This window comes from Euleptes europaea, chromosome 11 (genome assembly GCF_029931775.1).
Source record: "Euleptes europaea isolate rEulEur1 chromosome 11, rEulEur1.hap1, whole genome shotgun sequence".
Lineage (NCBI taxonomy): Eukaryota > Metazoa > Chordata > Lepidosauria > Squamata > Sphaerodactylidae > Euleptes > Euleptes europaea.
The window spans coordinates 63,233,886-63,248,439 of NC_079322.1; the positions used below are offsets into that span (position 1 = coordinate 63,233,886).

At 40.7% G+C, this 14,554-nt stretch overlaps 1 protein-coding gene across 4 annotated transcripts in view; it reads right to left on the reverse strand.

The window, feature by feature from the left end:
- PARD3 (par-3 family cell polarity regulator) overlaps nucleotides 1–14,554 on the reverse strand; it is a 671,910-nt gene that overhangs the window by 123,802 nt on the left and 533,554 nt on the right. For 3 of the 4 annotated variants that reach the window (XM_056857249.1, XM_056857248.1, XM_056857251.1), the window contains one exon: nucleotides 1,209–1,460. The exons of the other annotated variant lie outside the window; for it this stretch is intronic. In XM_056857249.1, the coding sequence (XP_056713227.1) occupies nucleotides 1,209–1,460 (252 nt within the window). The remainder of the gene's footprint in view (nucleotides 1–1,208; nucleotides 1,461–14,554) is intronic. 4 annotated transcript variants of the gene reach the window in all.

Below are 14,554 nucleotides of genomic sequence, written 5' to 3' on the forward strand. Positions count from 1 at the left end.
AGAGAATGTGGGAAAAATCACATGCTCTTCTACAGGATACAGTGAAAAAGGCAGGCATCAGAAGATCAGATGACGGATCCGTGTATTATCAATACATTAATGAGATGGAGTGGGATCGTACTGGCTGACCTCCACCCCCCAACTTCTATGTTCTGATCTGAATCTCTGCAAGGAGCTGATGTCCAAACAGTCTCCCTTGGCAGATCATGAGAGGGAGGCCAGGAAGGGTTGCGTCAGTGTTTGGCTCTTGTGGCCCTTTCCCACATGCTCAGGGAAATACCGATCACCTCTTTGGGATCAGGACGCAATTTTCCTCCAGGCCACATTGGCCAGTGATCCTGGAGGATTTTTTGGTCATTTTCTGGGCATGGAGTGGGGTCATTGGAGGTGGGGGGAGTTAGTTGTGAATTTCCTGCATTTCGCAGGGGGTTGGACTAGATGGCCCTTGTGGTTCTCTTCCAACTTTATGATTTTATGTATAAAGGCTTGTGAAAGAAGAGTCAGATGGTAAGGTCCCTTCTCTCTCTGTATGCTGATTATAGATGCGTATGTCGCCATCACAAGGCTAAGACGATCACCTCTAGTTCAGGTTGTTCCCATGCATCTCAATTTTTCTTTGCCCATGCATTCCACATTTTTCTCCATTCTCTTCCTGATACCCTTGTCTATCACCCACAACCTGCCCTCCTCTTTTTCCCCCAGTTGTGGCATCTCCACATGCCTCTGGGTCCTATGAAACTTGGAATGGCATCAGTGTACACTGGTTTAAAGGATTCTATTCTCATTCCAGGAAAAAAACAATGAGCATTGCAACATTCAGCCAATCACGGCTTCAGAAAATCAAAGACACTGCTCACACAAATGCCACAACATGCTGCTAAGGCTATCGATAATTGGACCAGTAGCTGTTCAAAGTGTGACTTTAATTTGAATTACACTAAAGAGTGGAATTTTGTTCCAAAAACTTTTCCAGAGGAAGATGAATAGAGTTAGAATTGTCTGAAAAGATTTGCACTGCTCATTCCATTATGTCTTTATTTGTGTAGATTCAATATTTTTGCTTTACAAAGCCTTTTAAAAAGCCATTAATAAAATGCAATTCTGGCTTGACTGTTGATGAACAGTCACCTCCCTTGGCAAAACAGATAAATAAATAAATTGCAAGCCAGACACTGAAAGCAGAATATCGACTGCAGTCTGGTGCCTACCTGTCTGCAGGTGAAGACTTGGAATTGCGTGCTTTCTTTACTTGGGCATATAATGCTTCAACTGTCGGTCCTTCCCTTGGGCTCTGTGGTCTATTGTTCATTGTACCACTATTTGTGGACGAATTATATGAAGCAATTCCAGCGTACATTGAGTCACTATCGCATCCAAATGTCCTGTTTAACTCTTGGATCTCAGCATAATCTCGTTCCCGAGCTTGTCTCTCACGAAATTCTCGAGTCTTGGCTTGAATTCTGGAAATGAGAAATAAGGCTAGAAATATGTTTGAAAACAGGGCACAAAGCACTTCTTCTCACGAATAAGAACATGTTTTGTCTAATCACCAAGCGCTATAACAGCAATATATCAGGTCGGGAATGGATTCTGTCTGACTTGGAATTCTTGAGGATATTTTTGTACACTTCAGAACAGCAGCCAAAGGTGACAATTTTTAAAATAATGTTCAATAAGATGCAATTAATTGGTAGATAATTGGTAGATAAGTGTCAAAGGTTTTTGCTGACTGTATGTGACCCTTCTGACGGCTTTTTAATGGACATTATCCCTACCCTTCACCATCTTCTCTACATGCAGGTAGACTGAGTGTAGGACAAAGGCTCAATTTACATAGAAAGCAATACTTAACAAGAGCATTTATATACTGCTTACAAGTGCTCAGAGCACTAATACATATATTATCTTGTTGACATTCTTTCTTACCAAGACCATGTAAAGTAAGTTTCATTATTATTGCCATATCGAATATGGCAGCTGGCTCCTCTAACACCACTTAGCGAGTCCATGGCAAAAATGAGATTAGACCTGGTGCCATGCTGATTCATTTCTTAGTAACTGGACTCAGTTCAGACACTATGAATGCATGGAGTTAGTTTGACAGGCACAGCCTTAACTAATGGCCAGACTTACATGCTTTCTTTCCTCGTTTCCCCCTTGCAACATGCCATAATCGAAGATGGAAGTTTTCAGTTGTTTCCCATTAAACATGACAATGTGAGTGCAACCATCTCAACTGAGCATAGCTTCTGTTCCAGTGGCTTGTATTCAATAACATGTGCTGGGAATGCAAACTGTGTTTTCTTTTTTTGCAATCTTTTTTCGGTCCTCTGAAGGATCAATCCCAAGGCTGGCAAAATAGCCCTGTGGGCTTGGGGGCTGAAGGGATAAAGAGGTGAAATGGCCTCCTCTCTTCAAGGGAGCTGCACTTGCAGAAGAGGGAACAAGAGCAATGTAATCCCCTTCTTCCTCCGTGCTTCTGTGCCATGATGCACATAGCTATCCTGTGAGGATCCCATAACCTCAGGAATTATCTTTCAGGGGGGTGGAGGAGGAGGAAGAAGAAGAATTGATTTTTATATGCCAACTTTCTCTACCACTTAAGGAAGAATCAAACTATCTCACAATCACCTTCCCTTCCCCTCCCCACAACAGACACCCTATGAGGTAGGTGGGGCTGAGATAGAGTGAGAGAATCTCCAAAGATCATTCGATTCAAGAAAGCTCAAACACACCACAAACTTTTAACTCCAACTGATAAACTATCTTTTTAAATGAATAATAATAATGATTTTATTCTATTCTTTTATGCAGGCTGTACGGCGTGTTTTACTATTTCAAGATGCCAATAAAGGTATTGTATTGTATTGTTTGTTGTTGACTAGCCCAAGGTCCCCCAGCTGGCTTCATGTGTTGGGGCAGGGAAACAAACCTAGTTCACCAGATTAGGGTCCACTGCTCATGTAGAGGAGTGGGGAATCAAACCTGGTTCTCCAGATCAGAACCACTCCAAAACACCGCTCTTAACCACTACACCATGCTGGCTCCCATGCTGGAAGGGGCTATAGGAACATAAAGGAATACAAGAAAAGTTGGGGGGGGGGGTAGATACAAGCCGGTAACTGGGATTCTTTACTACAGTTTAACCCTGGTTACTGTCACAGAAACCATCCTCATTTAATTATGGTGCCACATTTGGACGTTGTGACTAATTGGTATTCATTGAACACTTCTGTCTTTAATTTCAGCCTGTGGCACAAGGGAGAAAGGATGGGGTGCACAACTCCAACTTTTTCCCAGGTTCATGTCCATCACAAACAAACTATCTAAGCAGATGTGTCTTAGCCACTACATTAATGCCCAAACTGGAATATCCTGCTGCTGTTTTTAACCTAGAAGTTTAGTCTGGACATTACTACTCAAGTTGCCTTAAGTAAACAAGAAACATTGACATCAATGCAAATGGCGTCAGTCAAACCATTCTTGGGATACCGCAAGGAGGCCCCAGCAAAGTCAGGAATGCTTCTACTCAGTTGCATGTGGTAATTATTAATGATTGCCATTTATATAATAATGTACTTCACAATGGAAGGCTATCACATTGCAACTCATTGGTCTCAGTATCCTTTGACCATTAAAAGCATATGGTGGAAGTTTTATCGTATACTTAATCTAACTCTGCCCTTCATCCACTCACAGGCTATTTAATGTCTTTAAGCAATCTGAATTTATGGTTTCTATAAAGAACTCTGAAGTATAACAGCTGACCATGTTTAAATCAAACGGCGACTTCCCATTGACCAGTGAGGATACAATTTCACTCATTCACAGACTGTATAAAAATCTTGTTGAATATTACCTACAATTAATATTTAAAAACTTTGCACATTTCAACCACCCTTCTCAATTTAATTAGGCATGCCAGACATTTCATTTATTTCAAATAATGTATTTATTTAGATCAACATTTATATGCTCTTTCATTGCAAGGTTCAAGGTGGCACATAATAATAAAATACATAATCCACTTATGACAAATAAAAGCTATAAAAACAACCATCACAAGACTGTAACAACCATCACAGCCAGTGCAGTGTAGTGATTGGGAGAGGTGGACTCTAATATGGAGAACAGGGTTTGATTCCCCACTCCTCCACATGAGCAGCAGACTCCACATGAGCAGCAGTGGTTTCCCCACTCCTGGTGACCTTGGACTAGTCACATTTCTCTCTCAGCCCCACCTACCTCACAAGGTGCCTGTTGTGGGGAGAGGAAAGGAAGGAGATTGTAAACTGGTTTGATTCTCCTTAAAAGGTAGAGAAAGTCGTCATATAAAACCAACTCTTCTTTTGCTGTTGCTTCCCAGCCCACTCTGCATCTTCATTTGAACCTTTAGAAAGGTAACACTCAACTCCAAACCCTTTTTCACTTGAGTAGGCCCTCTGCAAAATAGCAGCTTTGTATAACTTCTACAATTTGAGGAGGGAAGTAATCCATTGTTCTCCTCTAGGTTTAATACTGAAGATTAACCTACAGCAACAAATACGGGAGGTTTCCTTTGGTAACTAAAGGCTTCATCACATGACACATTTGGGTGAACTCCTAAGATGTTTTATGTACACATATGAAAACTTGAAGCATGAACGCATCACACATATTAGAAAATATTTGTAACACAGACACACTTATTAGGGAGCCCTGGTTGGCTTTGGCTCCGATGTATTTAAGTGGCAACTTGGGGATTCCCATGTGTACAGTGCTCATGAGTGCAACCCTTGGAAATTTCTTGAGCAGCCTTGTGCTTTAATTTCAGTCCAAAAGCAAACAGGACTTTTAACATACATGGTTCCTTTTCTCCAGGTGCTTTCAATGTTAAATAGACATATTTTAAGTTCTTGTTTTGAGTCAGGCTTTCTAATAATACACTGGCTGAAACCCAGCCCTAGTTGTACAAGCAGGGCATAGGAAAAGCCTCCACACACTTGAGGAGTTCCATCTGTTATAGCCAGCAGTGGGATCCTTGTGTGCAGGAGTGACTCATAGATAATCTAGAAAACCATTATTTTGGGTATAAGCTGATGACATCAATTAATAATTCAACTGGGATATAAGTACCCATGAAATAGTCACACATGGTTGCTGTAGACTAGGCAGGGAGACTCCAGCTGGATTTTGTACTCATGGGGATCAAAGCTAATGAAGAGTTTCCAAAAAGGGGTTGAGATGGGTGGGGGGTGGGGGTTAATGGGATATCAAACCATGACCCGAGCATGTGATGAAGGAATCAGCTTATCCATCACTCTCCCAGTTAACACATTGATATTAAATGACTAGGGTTGTCAACCTCCTGGAACTAGCTGGAGATCTCCTGCTATTACAACTGATCTCCAGCCGACAGAGAGCAGTTCACCTGGAGAAAATGACCGCTTTGGCAATTGGACTCCATGGCACTGAAGTCCCTCCCCTCCCCAAATCCTGCCCTCATGAGGCTCCGCCCCAAAAGTCTCCCACCGAGAGACCTGGCAACCCTATAAATGACTAATTATCGCTTTCATGTTTACTGCTTCGTGATGCTTTTGACTGAGAGAAGTGATAAATTGCATGGTCAAAGTTCTGGGAAACTGACCCGAATTATTTCAGAATGTGTTTTTTAAAATCTGGGTTTGAAAAAAGTCAAGGGACTGGTTTCAGCTTCAAAAAGCTGGGTAGAGATCAGAATCATAATGGAGAAAAGACAGATACTCCAACAAGATGGCTCTTTGGAAAATGTACTGATACTCAGCTTGGACTGTAGATTAACTTCTTTGACACACTAAAACATTTTCAAAAATGTCCTCTGTCTTTAACATTGCAGTAGAGTTGCTTTGAAAAGAGTTGCTATCAATAGGAAGACAACAGTAGCAGCTTAGAGCTCTCTCACTCATATAGGCATATATGCAGTGGCTTTGGGGGTAGTTTTCAGTGCTGCAGTCCATGTAGCTGCATACGGTTAGTAGGCAGGGCCAGTTCTAGAACATTTCTAGCAAGTGGTCCAATACTCTCCAATGAGTTGGCACCAGAAGAACCCGCCATTTTTCTCAAGTGGGTGCAGAACAACTAGCTTCAATACAGGCTTCTGTTGAACTACTCTGCTAATTTTATTTGATCTGTGTGAATTGTTTCAGGCACTGGATGTTGTTGGCTCTGTTTTTATGCACCCTTACAGTTTTATGTGAACTGCATTTGGGAAAAGGTGGTCTACAGTACCTTAATAAATAACCAAACAAGTCATTAGTGGCTGTAGTTGCTTCACTCACAATCACTCTCTAGTGGCACAGTAAGGAAGTGGCTGAAGGTAGAGATGAAAAGGGCATAATCAGTGTGGCCTGAGAATGTATAGGCTGTACCTTTCTCTTTTAAATGCTGCCTCTTTCTTCAGATCTAGCCTTAACTAGATCTGTATTTCAGTGTTTGCTGTATTTAAACCTTCTGAACATTAGCAATTTTTGGAGTGTGAAACTGTGAAAGCATAGAGGTAAGATCAAACGATCGGGACTTAAGTGGTTTACAAATACTAGTTCCAGCTTGACTAATAGACAGTACAAAACTAACCAAGGGCACATGTTTAGATTTCACTTTCCGCTATACTTTTGATTATTCAAATAATTGTTAACTTATTGTTACAGAATTAAACACTCGAAGTGCAGTTAGCTAGGACGCATCAGGCTCCTAAGTGCCTGATTTGAAAGGTTTTCCAGTTCTGTTCAATTCAACACAGCGCCCTATAGCTTCTGAAGGAGGGCAACTGTTCTCAAAAGTGCTTCCTGCATCCAACATTTGTGAAGGAACCATCTAGTTACTTTAGTATGCAAACTGTAATGCAAATAAATCAATTGAACAGCTACTGACTCAGTGTCCCTGACATAGATTTGAATAATATCACTAAATTAACACATCCTAAATATAAAAAAGTCCTGACCTGGCATATCCCAGACTAGCCTAGAGTTGCCAACCTCCAGGTATTATTCAAAATACACAGATGCAGGCTAATAATTCACTTATACTTTTACTTTTGTTACTGTTATATTTCTTATAAAGTTGCACTATTGCTTCATAGTGCCTTCTCAACCAAAAGAACTAAATATACAGAGTTATATATGCAACAAGGCAAAAATTTCTTGCTTGAAAAAACAATAAAGACCAACAGAAACCAACAATTAAACTTTGTAGTGTCTTTCTTTTCATAATATTTGCATTTGATGTCCAAAATTGTCCTTAATTCCAGTTGGGTAGAACAGGATTCCAGTAATTGTGCCTGTTAATTTCTGTTGGTCTTTATTGTTTTTTCAAGCAAGAAATTTTTGCCTTGTTGCATATATACCTCTGTATATTTAGTTCTTTTGGTTGAGAAGGCTTGAAGCAATAGTGCAACCTTATAAGAAATATAACAGTAAAAAAAGTAAAAGTATAAGTGAATTATTAGCCTGCATCTGTGTATTTTGAATACTACCAATTTACAGTTGAATTTACTATTTTTAAAACCTCCAGGTATTAGCTGGAGATCTCCTGCTATTACAACTGATCTCCAGCCGATAGAGATCAGTTCACCCGGAGAAAATGGCTGCTATGGCAATTGGACTCTATGCCATTGAGTTTCCTCCCCTCCCCAAACCCCGCCCTCCTCAGTCTCCACCCAAAAAAACTCCCACCAATGGCAAAGAAGGACCTGGCAACCCTAGGCTAGCCTGATCTCATCAGATCTCAGAAGCTAAGCAGGGTTGATTGACTGTAGCAAGTATTTGGATGGGAGACCTCCAAGGAATACCAGGGTTGTGAATAGCAGGCAATAGCAAAGCACCTCTGAAGGTCTGTTAGCTTGAAAACCCCACCAAGGGTTGCCATAAGTCAGATGTGACTATAAACAAAAGCAATTTTATACACACACACACACACACACACACATATATATATATATACACTCACACATATATACATATACAACAGCAATTATGTTATCATGCATACAACCACTGGAATTTTAAAAGCACATGACTTAGAAGACTGAGAGTGTAAAAGGATTCCGTGGCACCCAGATATTTATTCTTCTATTGTCAACTATTTCACTATGTCTGAAGTGCTAACAATGGTGTACTGAACCGGTTTCACAAAAAACATAGCAATAATCAAATCGATATTCTGATACTGATCAGAACCTCTTAAAACTAAAGTAAAATAGTGACCATTATTGGCAGTTAATAAAGTTACTACTCACAAATCTCTTTTGTCAAGTGTACAAGAGCTATGAAAATATTTTGCTTCACAAGAATGAAAGTGTAGGTTTCCCAGTAAAAATATTATGGTCTCCTTGGGAATTCTGGAAATACACCAGGAGAGCATCCTGCTGTTGGTACCCTGACTCCATCTGATATTTTAATAGCTCCAGATGGCCCATGCAGGAAGACAGCACTCTCACTATTCCTTTATCATGACCTCAGAGGGCACAATTTATCTGAAAGGGTGGTACTTTTCATTCTTTCAGGACCCGGCTTGGGTATGCTTCCCATTAGACAACCGCTCTTATTTATACGAAACTTTCACTGAGCCAAAGATAATCAGTTATTCCAATGCTATTTATACGTAAAACGTGAGGAAAAGTATTTTCGATTGATACTCCCCACTATCCATTTTTCAGTAAACAAAAGTGCTGTTTGATATCCTTTTTGCATAGCTTGGCTTTTCTTAGTACACAAAATCAACTACGGAACACAGTATGTGTAAATCACCGAGTCTGACACAAATAGAATCTTTACTCCTGAAAATAAGCATCTAAGCAAGTCTCTCAACTTTAGACGGTGTTTCTTAAACAGCATACATCTTGAAAGATTCATGGTGGTGAAACAATGAATATTCACATTTTTAATGAATTATTTGTCCTTTGACATTGTCATAAATAAAGCACTTTGGATTTGCATCGGCAAAAAAAATAAAAAAAATAAACTAATGCTCTAAATAAAGTAATAAGGTTAATTTCCTTCCTGCTGTCACTAAATTCATGTTAGCAGCCTCTCTGCAGCTTGACATCAATTAATGATTTTAATTCCACACTCTTGTCACTGTGCGCACTACCCTTTCCTCTAATTAAAATGGATGATGCATGATGAAGAGAAAACACAAGACTTCTGTTCTTGCTGTAACATTTCTATTCATGAGTTCAATTGCCAAAGCAGCCATTTTCTCCAGGTGAACTAGCTGCACTATGTGATGTACTTTACTGACGTCTGATTGCTCATACTTACCCTGTGTGGGAAGGAATGATGAATATGTAACAGCACTTTTGTATTAAGGACTGAAGAAAGATTTCCACTGCTGTGGATCTGAAACGGCCGTATCCATCGATGATTGTGGCTCTATATGAACTTTACACAAGGATTACAATATTAGCATTCATTTGGTACTCAGTTGAGACCTTTGGAACTTCCTCTATATATTTGAGGTACTCAGTTGAGACCTTTGGAAATTTCTCTACATTTTTTGTGTGAACTGTACATATTGTATATAATTGTGTTGTATATATGTCACGTATATGGTCTATGTTTCACCTCAGTAGCTTATAAATATTTGCACTTTGTGTATATACAGTTTCCTGTACTGTTTTTCTAAACCTTTTGGTACGAGTACAGAGGTGCCGTTTTTCTCCCCACTACCTGGAGGTTGGCAATCCTAGCTGTGTCCCTTCCTGAGGGGGGAGATCCTGCCACTGTGGTGCATGCCCTGGTAACATCTAGATTAGATTGCTGCAACACATTGTATGTCTGTTCTGGTATGTCCACTCTGGTAATCTCTGGAGGTCCTGCTTTTCATGCCCTGCCATCTGAGATTGGATGGGCAACTTGAGGAAGGGTCTTCACAGTTGTGGTGCCAAAACTTTGGAACTCTCTCCACAGGGAGATTTATCAGCCTCTTGCTATTGTTGTCTTCTGCCAATGGGTAAAAATCTTTTTAGTTCTGTTGGGTATACCCCCATTAATTGCTATTGGCCTCCTCCCTGTTTTTTGGTGTCATGTCTGCTCATACTTTTAAAATTAAATTATTGTCCATATATTTTATTTTAAATGTTTTTAATGTTGAAATGTTTCCATACTTGATGTTCACCACCTTGAGGTCGCCTTTGAGAGCCAGCGTGGTATACTGGTTAAGAGTGGTGGTTTGGAGCAGCGGACTCTGATCTGGTGAACCGGGTTTGATTCCCCACTCCTCCATATGAGCAGCGGAGGCTAATCTGGTGAACTGGGTTGGTTCCCCCTCTCCTCCACATGAAGCCAGCTGGGTGACCTTGGGCTAGTCACAGCTCTCTTAGAACCCTCTCAGCCCCACCTACCTCACAGGGTGGGGAGGGGAAGACAATTGCAAGCCGGTTTGATTGTCCCTTAAGTGGTAGAGAAAGTTGGCATATAAAAACCAACTCTTCTTCTTTTTGGTGGGAAAGGTGGCACAGAAGTGTTTTAAGTAAATAAACAAACAATAGAAAGTGAAACTGAATATCCTTACTGGATTCACTGCTATCAATCACAAGAGCTGCTGCAGACATTCTACTTGGCAAGTTTCTGCTTCTATTTCCATTGCACTTGAAGGTAAGAAATTAAGGGGATGCAAGATTTTCTACCAAGACCCACAAAAAATAATGTTGGGAGCTCCCTCTCCTGGTTCTGGAACTATGAAGGACAGGTTACTTTTTCCCTTTTAGCATTAATGACCAATGATAATGATTGCAAAAACGAACACACAAATGATAACGTTTACAAAAAAAAAAAACCCTCATAAATAGAAGCATTACATGATGTAAATATATCAAATGAACAAGCAGCAGAGCAGTGATCTTTCCAAACTATAAGGGGGAGGGGAAGTCCGCCCCAAGTAAGTTAGTTTCATATCAATTACTCTTTTGGGCCCCTGCATGCACATTAATAAATGCACAATGTCTAAATGCCCACCTCTTTCTAGATTCCAGAGACTTCAGACCTCTACCCTTTCTCATTATCCTATGTAAATCACCAATGTCTGAATTTCTAAACATTTTTACCACCAAATTAATAAAAAAGTTGTCTAAAATCTAGCTGCCCTTTAGATTATATCACTCACTCTGAATCCATCGCCTGCCAACTTGAAACATAGCTGCTAATCAACATCAGTATTCAAATTGTTAAGAAATTGTTAGCAAGTTGCTTGTGAAACAAAAGAACCACTGTATAATGTATGTACTGTCAAAATAAATGGTGTGTTTGTGTGTATATAAACAGACCCGAGATTACAAATGTTGGGAGTATAAGCTTTTGTGCCTCTCAAATCTCTTCTTTCCAGAAAATCAGCTTATAGCTCAACAGATGTGTATAATTGTTCATTTGTTGCATGAGATCCAGACATTTTCCCCCCTTAAGCAAGTAATTCTGTTTCACTAACATCACATTTCTCCAGCACTCAAACCAGAATAGATTGCTACTTGGAGGATGTGATTCTTTCTCCAGTTAGCAACGACACTGGAATTTGGCATGCTGTCTTGAAAATGTTATACAAGTGTCATGAAGAACTCTGGACAGGCCACATGGAATCACTGACGACAAGTGGAACAGTTCAGCTCTGCCTTGCCTTTGCTATGCTATAATCATAACACCAACAGCGAATCTTTAAAAAGAGGTGGCTCTTATTGGCACTGCAATCGACTAATGTGGAGAAACTTGGTCCATTTCATAGCCATACATACCAAAGCATGTCTTCAAATAGTGTGGAAAACCTCAGCTAGACTCAGGCACAACCGAAACTCACACTAAGCACTTTAAAAAGATAAAGGTAGTCGCCTGTGCAAGCACTGGGTCATTAATGACCCATGGGGTGATGTCACATCATGACGTTTACTTGGCAGACTATATTTACAGAGTGGTTTGCCATTGCCTTCCCCAGACATTTACACTTTACTCCCAGCAAGCTGGGTACTCGTTTACAACCTCGGAAGGGTGGAAGGCTGAGTCAACCTTGAGCAGGTGACCTGAAACTGACTTCCATTGGGATCGAATTCAAATTGTGAGAAGAGCTTTTGACTGCAGTACTGCACCTTACTACTCTGCGCCACGGGGCTCCTAAGCACTTCACTGACCAACTATAGCTCCCCTGTGGCAATGCCACCTTTGCACTCTGAACTCACTGTCTTGATCAAGTACAGGAAAGCAAAACATCTAAAAAAAATTTAAAGTGCGAAACAGCAATATAACTATCCTTCAAGCCATTACATATATACTGGATATCATGCCACTGCCTTTGAATTGGGTTTTGTATAACTGCTTACCAAGGATAATATGTGGAAAAAAGGATGATCTGAGCTAGGCTGGATATGTTCTTGTTCAACACTGTAGAGTACTGGAAAACAGCAAGAGTCCAGTAGCACCTTAAAGACTAACAACATTTCTGGCAGGGTATGAGCTTTCGTGAGTCACAGCTCACTTCTTCACACACTGTAGAGTAACTTCAGCTTTTCTCTAGTTCCCACTAGATTCTCTCCATACAGTTACCTCCCCCAAGCCACTATTTATTTAAAAATTCATATTCCACATTCTTTATATGTTCCTAATTTCTAAATGACAAAATAAAGGCCAGATCCAGTGCAGAAATTCTGGGGCCCCTGAGGAACAGGATTATTGGGGGTAATATTCAAGAAAGCTGGGCTCTGTGAGTGGAAGTTCTTGTATTACACAGGAGCTAACTCAAAATTACAACTATCTAAATAATTCTTGCAAGACTAATACCACAGCAGTAATAAAATGGTTATTACAGCTGAAAGATACTAGACTACTTTTAGATGTTTGATCAAATACTCATCTACCAGCACCTAGGATTCCAAGACACAACTGAGATATTAACTCATTACCCACCATATTTGCCATAGATATGACTACTTGGGCTTCCCTAGAAGTCCCCTGCTTCAAAAATCATTTCATTTCATGAGCCCGCTTTGGTGGAGGTGGGTGGTATAAAAAGGTAAAGGTCCCCTGTGCAAGCACCAGGTCATTCCTGACCCATGGGGTGATATCACATCCCAACGTTTCCTCGGCAGACATTTGTTTACGGGGTGGTTTGCCAGTGCCTTCCCCAGTCATCTTCCCTTTATCCCCAGCAAGCTGGGTACTCATTTGACCAACCTCGGAAGGATGGAAGGCTGAGTCAAATAAACAAATACACAAATTTTCTTATGAGGCTTATGAGAATGCACCAGGAATGTTTGAGGGAATCTTTTCCATTGTATTTTCAATGAGGCAGCCGCGCTGTAAAGAATGATAGTCTCTACTCAATCCAATTCACTCAATGGAAAAATTAAGTGACATTAATTTGCTTGTCCTCTAATCAATACGAACAAAATACTTTCCAGACTTCAAGCAAAATACAATGCAAGCAAAATACTATTAAAATTCTACAGTCAGGGCAAAATAATTTTATATAATTGTGGCTCTGATTGATTTTTTAATGGAGCATCCACTTGTTCTCTGACCTCAGAGGAGTGTTGCTGAGTTTCTGTTATATGCAGTAAATTCATTACACCCAACCAAGCTCTCCCATGCATTTCATCATTCATGGTATAGTGCTGGAATCCTCAATGCTGTGTCAGCAGGGGCCATGACACACCTTTCCTGGAGCCCGTCACGTGTTTTTAAAAAGTGGGTGGGGCCACATGAGGCCCTTGCTCAGCAGGGCTTCTGATTGGCTGCGCAGATTAAAATGACATTGGTTCAGCAGCAGCTGAATCTCAATTGTGTCTTGGAATCCTAGGTACTGGTAGCTGAGTATTTGATTAAAGATCTAAAAGTACTCTAGTATTTTTCAGCTGTAATAACCATCCTCCTGCATAGCACAAGACACTGATACAGCACCAGCTGGTTTTATTCTTTCTCAATCCTCTTTCCCAGTGTATTTTTAAAATTACCCTTCTTCTTCCCTTAGGGTTGCCAACCTCCAGGTACTAGCAGGGGATCTCCTGCTATTACAACTGATCTCCAGCCAACAGAGATCAGTTCACCTGGAGAAAATGGCCACTTTGGCAATTGGACTCTATGGCACTGAAGTCTCTTTCCAAACCCCACCCTCCTCAGGCTCTGCCCCAAAAAACCTCCCGCCGGTGGCAAAGAATGGCCTGGCAACCCTATCTCCCTTGAGCTTGCGCTTCCTATGCAGAAGCCGTTTTGTGGTTGCATCCGCCACCCTGTGTCAGAAGGTTCCTGAAGGCTCAAAGAGGCTGGGGACCCCTGCATTAGTGATTCAGAGAGCAAGAAAAATTGAGAGCCCACGACTTGTACCAGTAAGAACACAGGAGGAAAAGCAGCAGAAGTCTTTACAAAGCTGCTCCCTACATTGCACATTTTACCGTATCCCCAATAATTGTTTTCCCTGTCCACTATAGTTGCATAGATGGTTACTACATTGCTTCATGCTCTCTGCTCCCAAGCAGTAAGATATATGAGGAGAGCCATTACAAGGAAACAATAAAGGCAACTTACAGGGTCCCTGTTCCCTCCCCACCAGGATATATGAATGT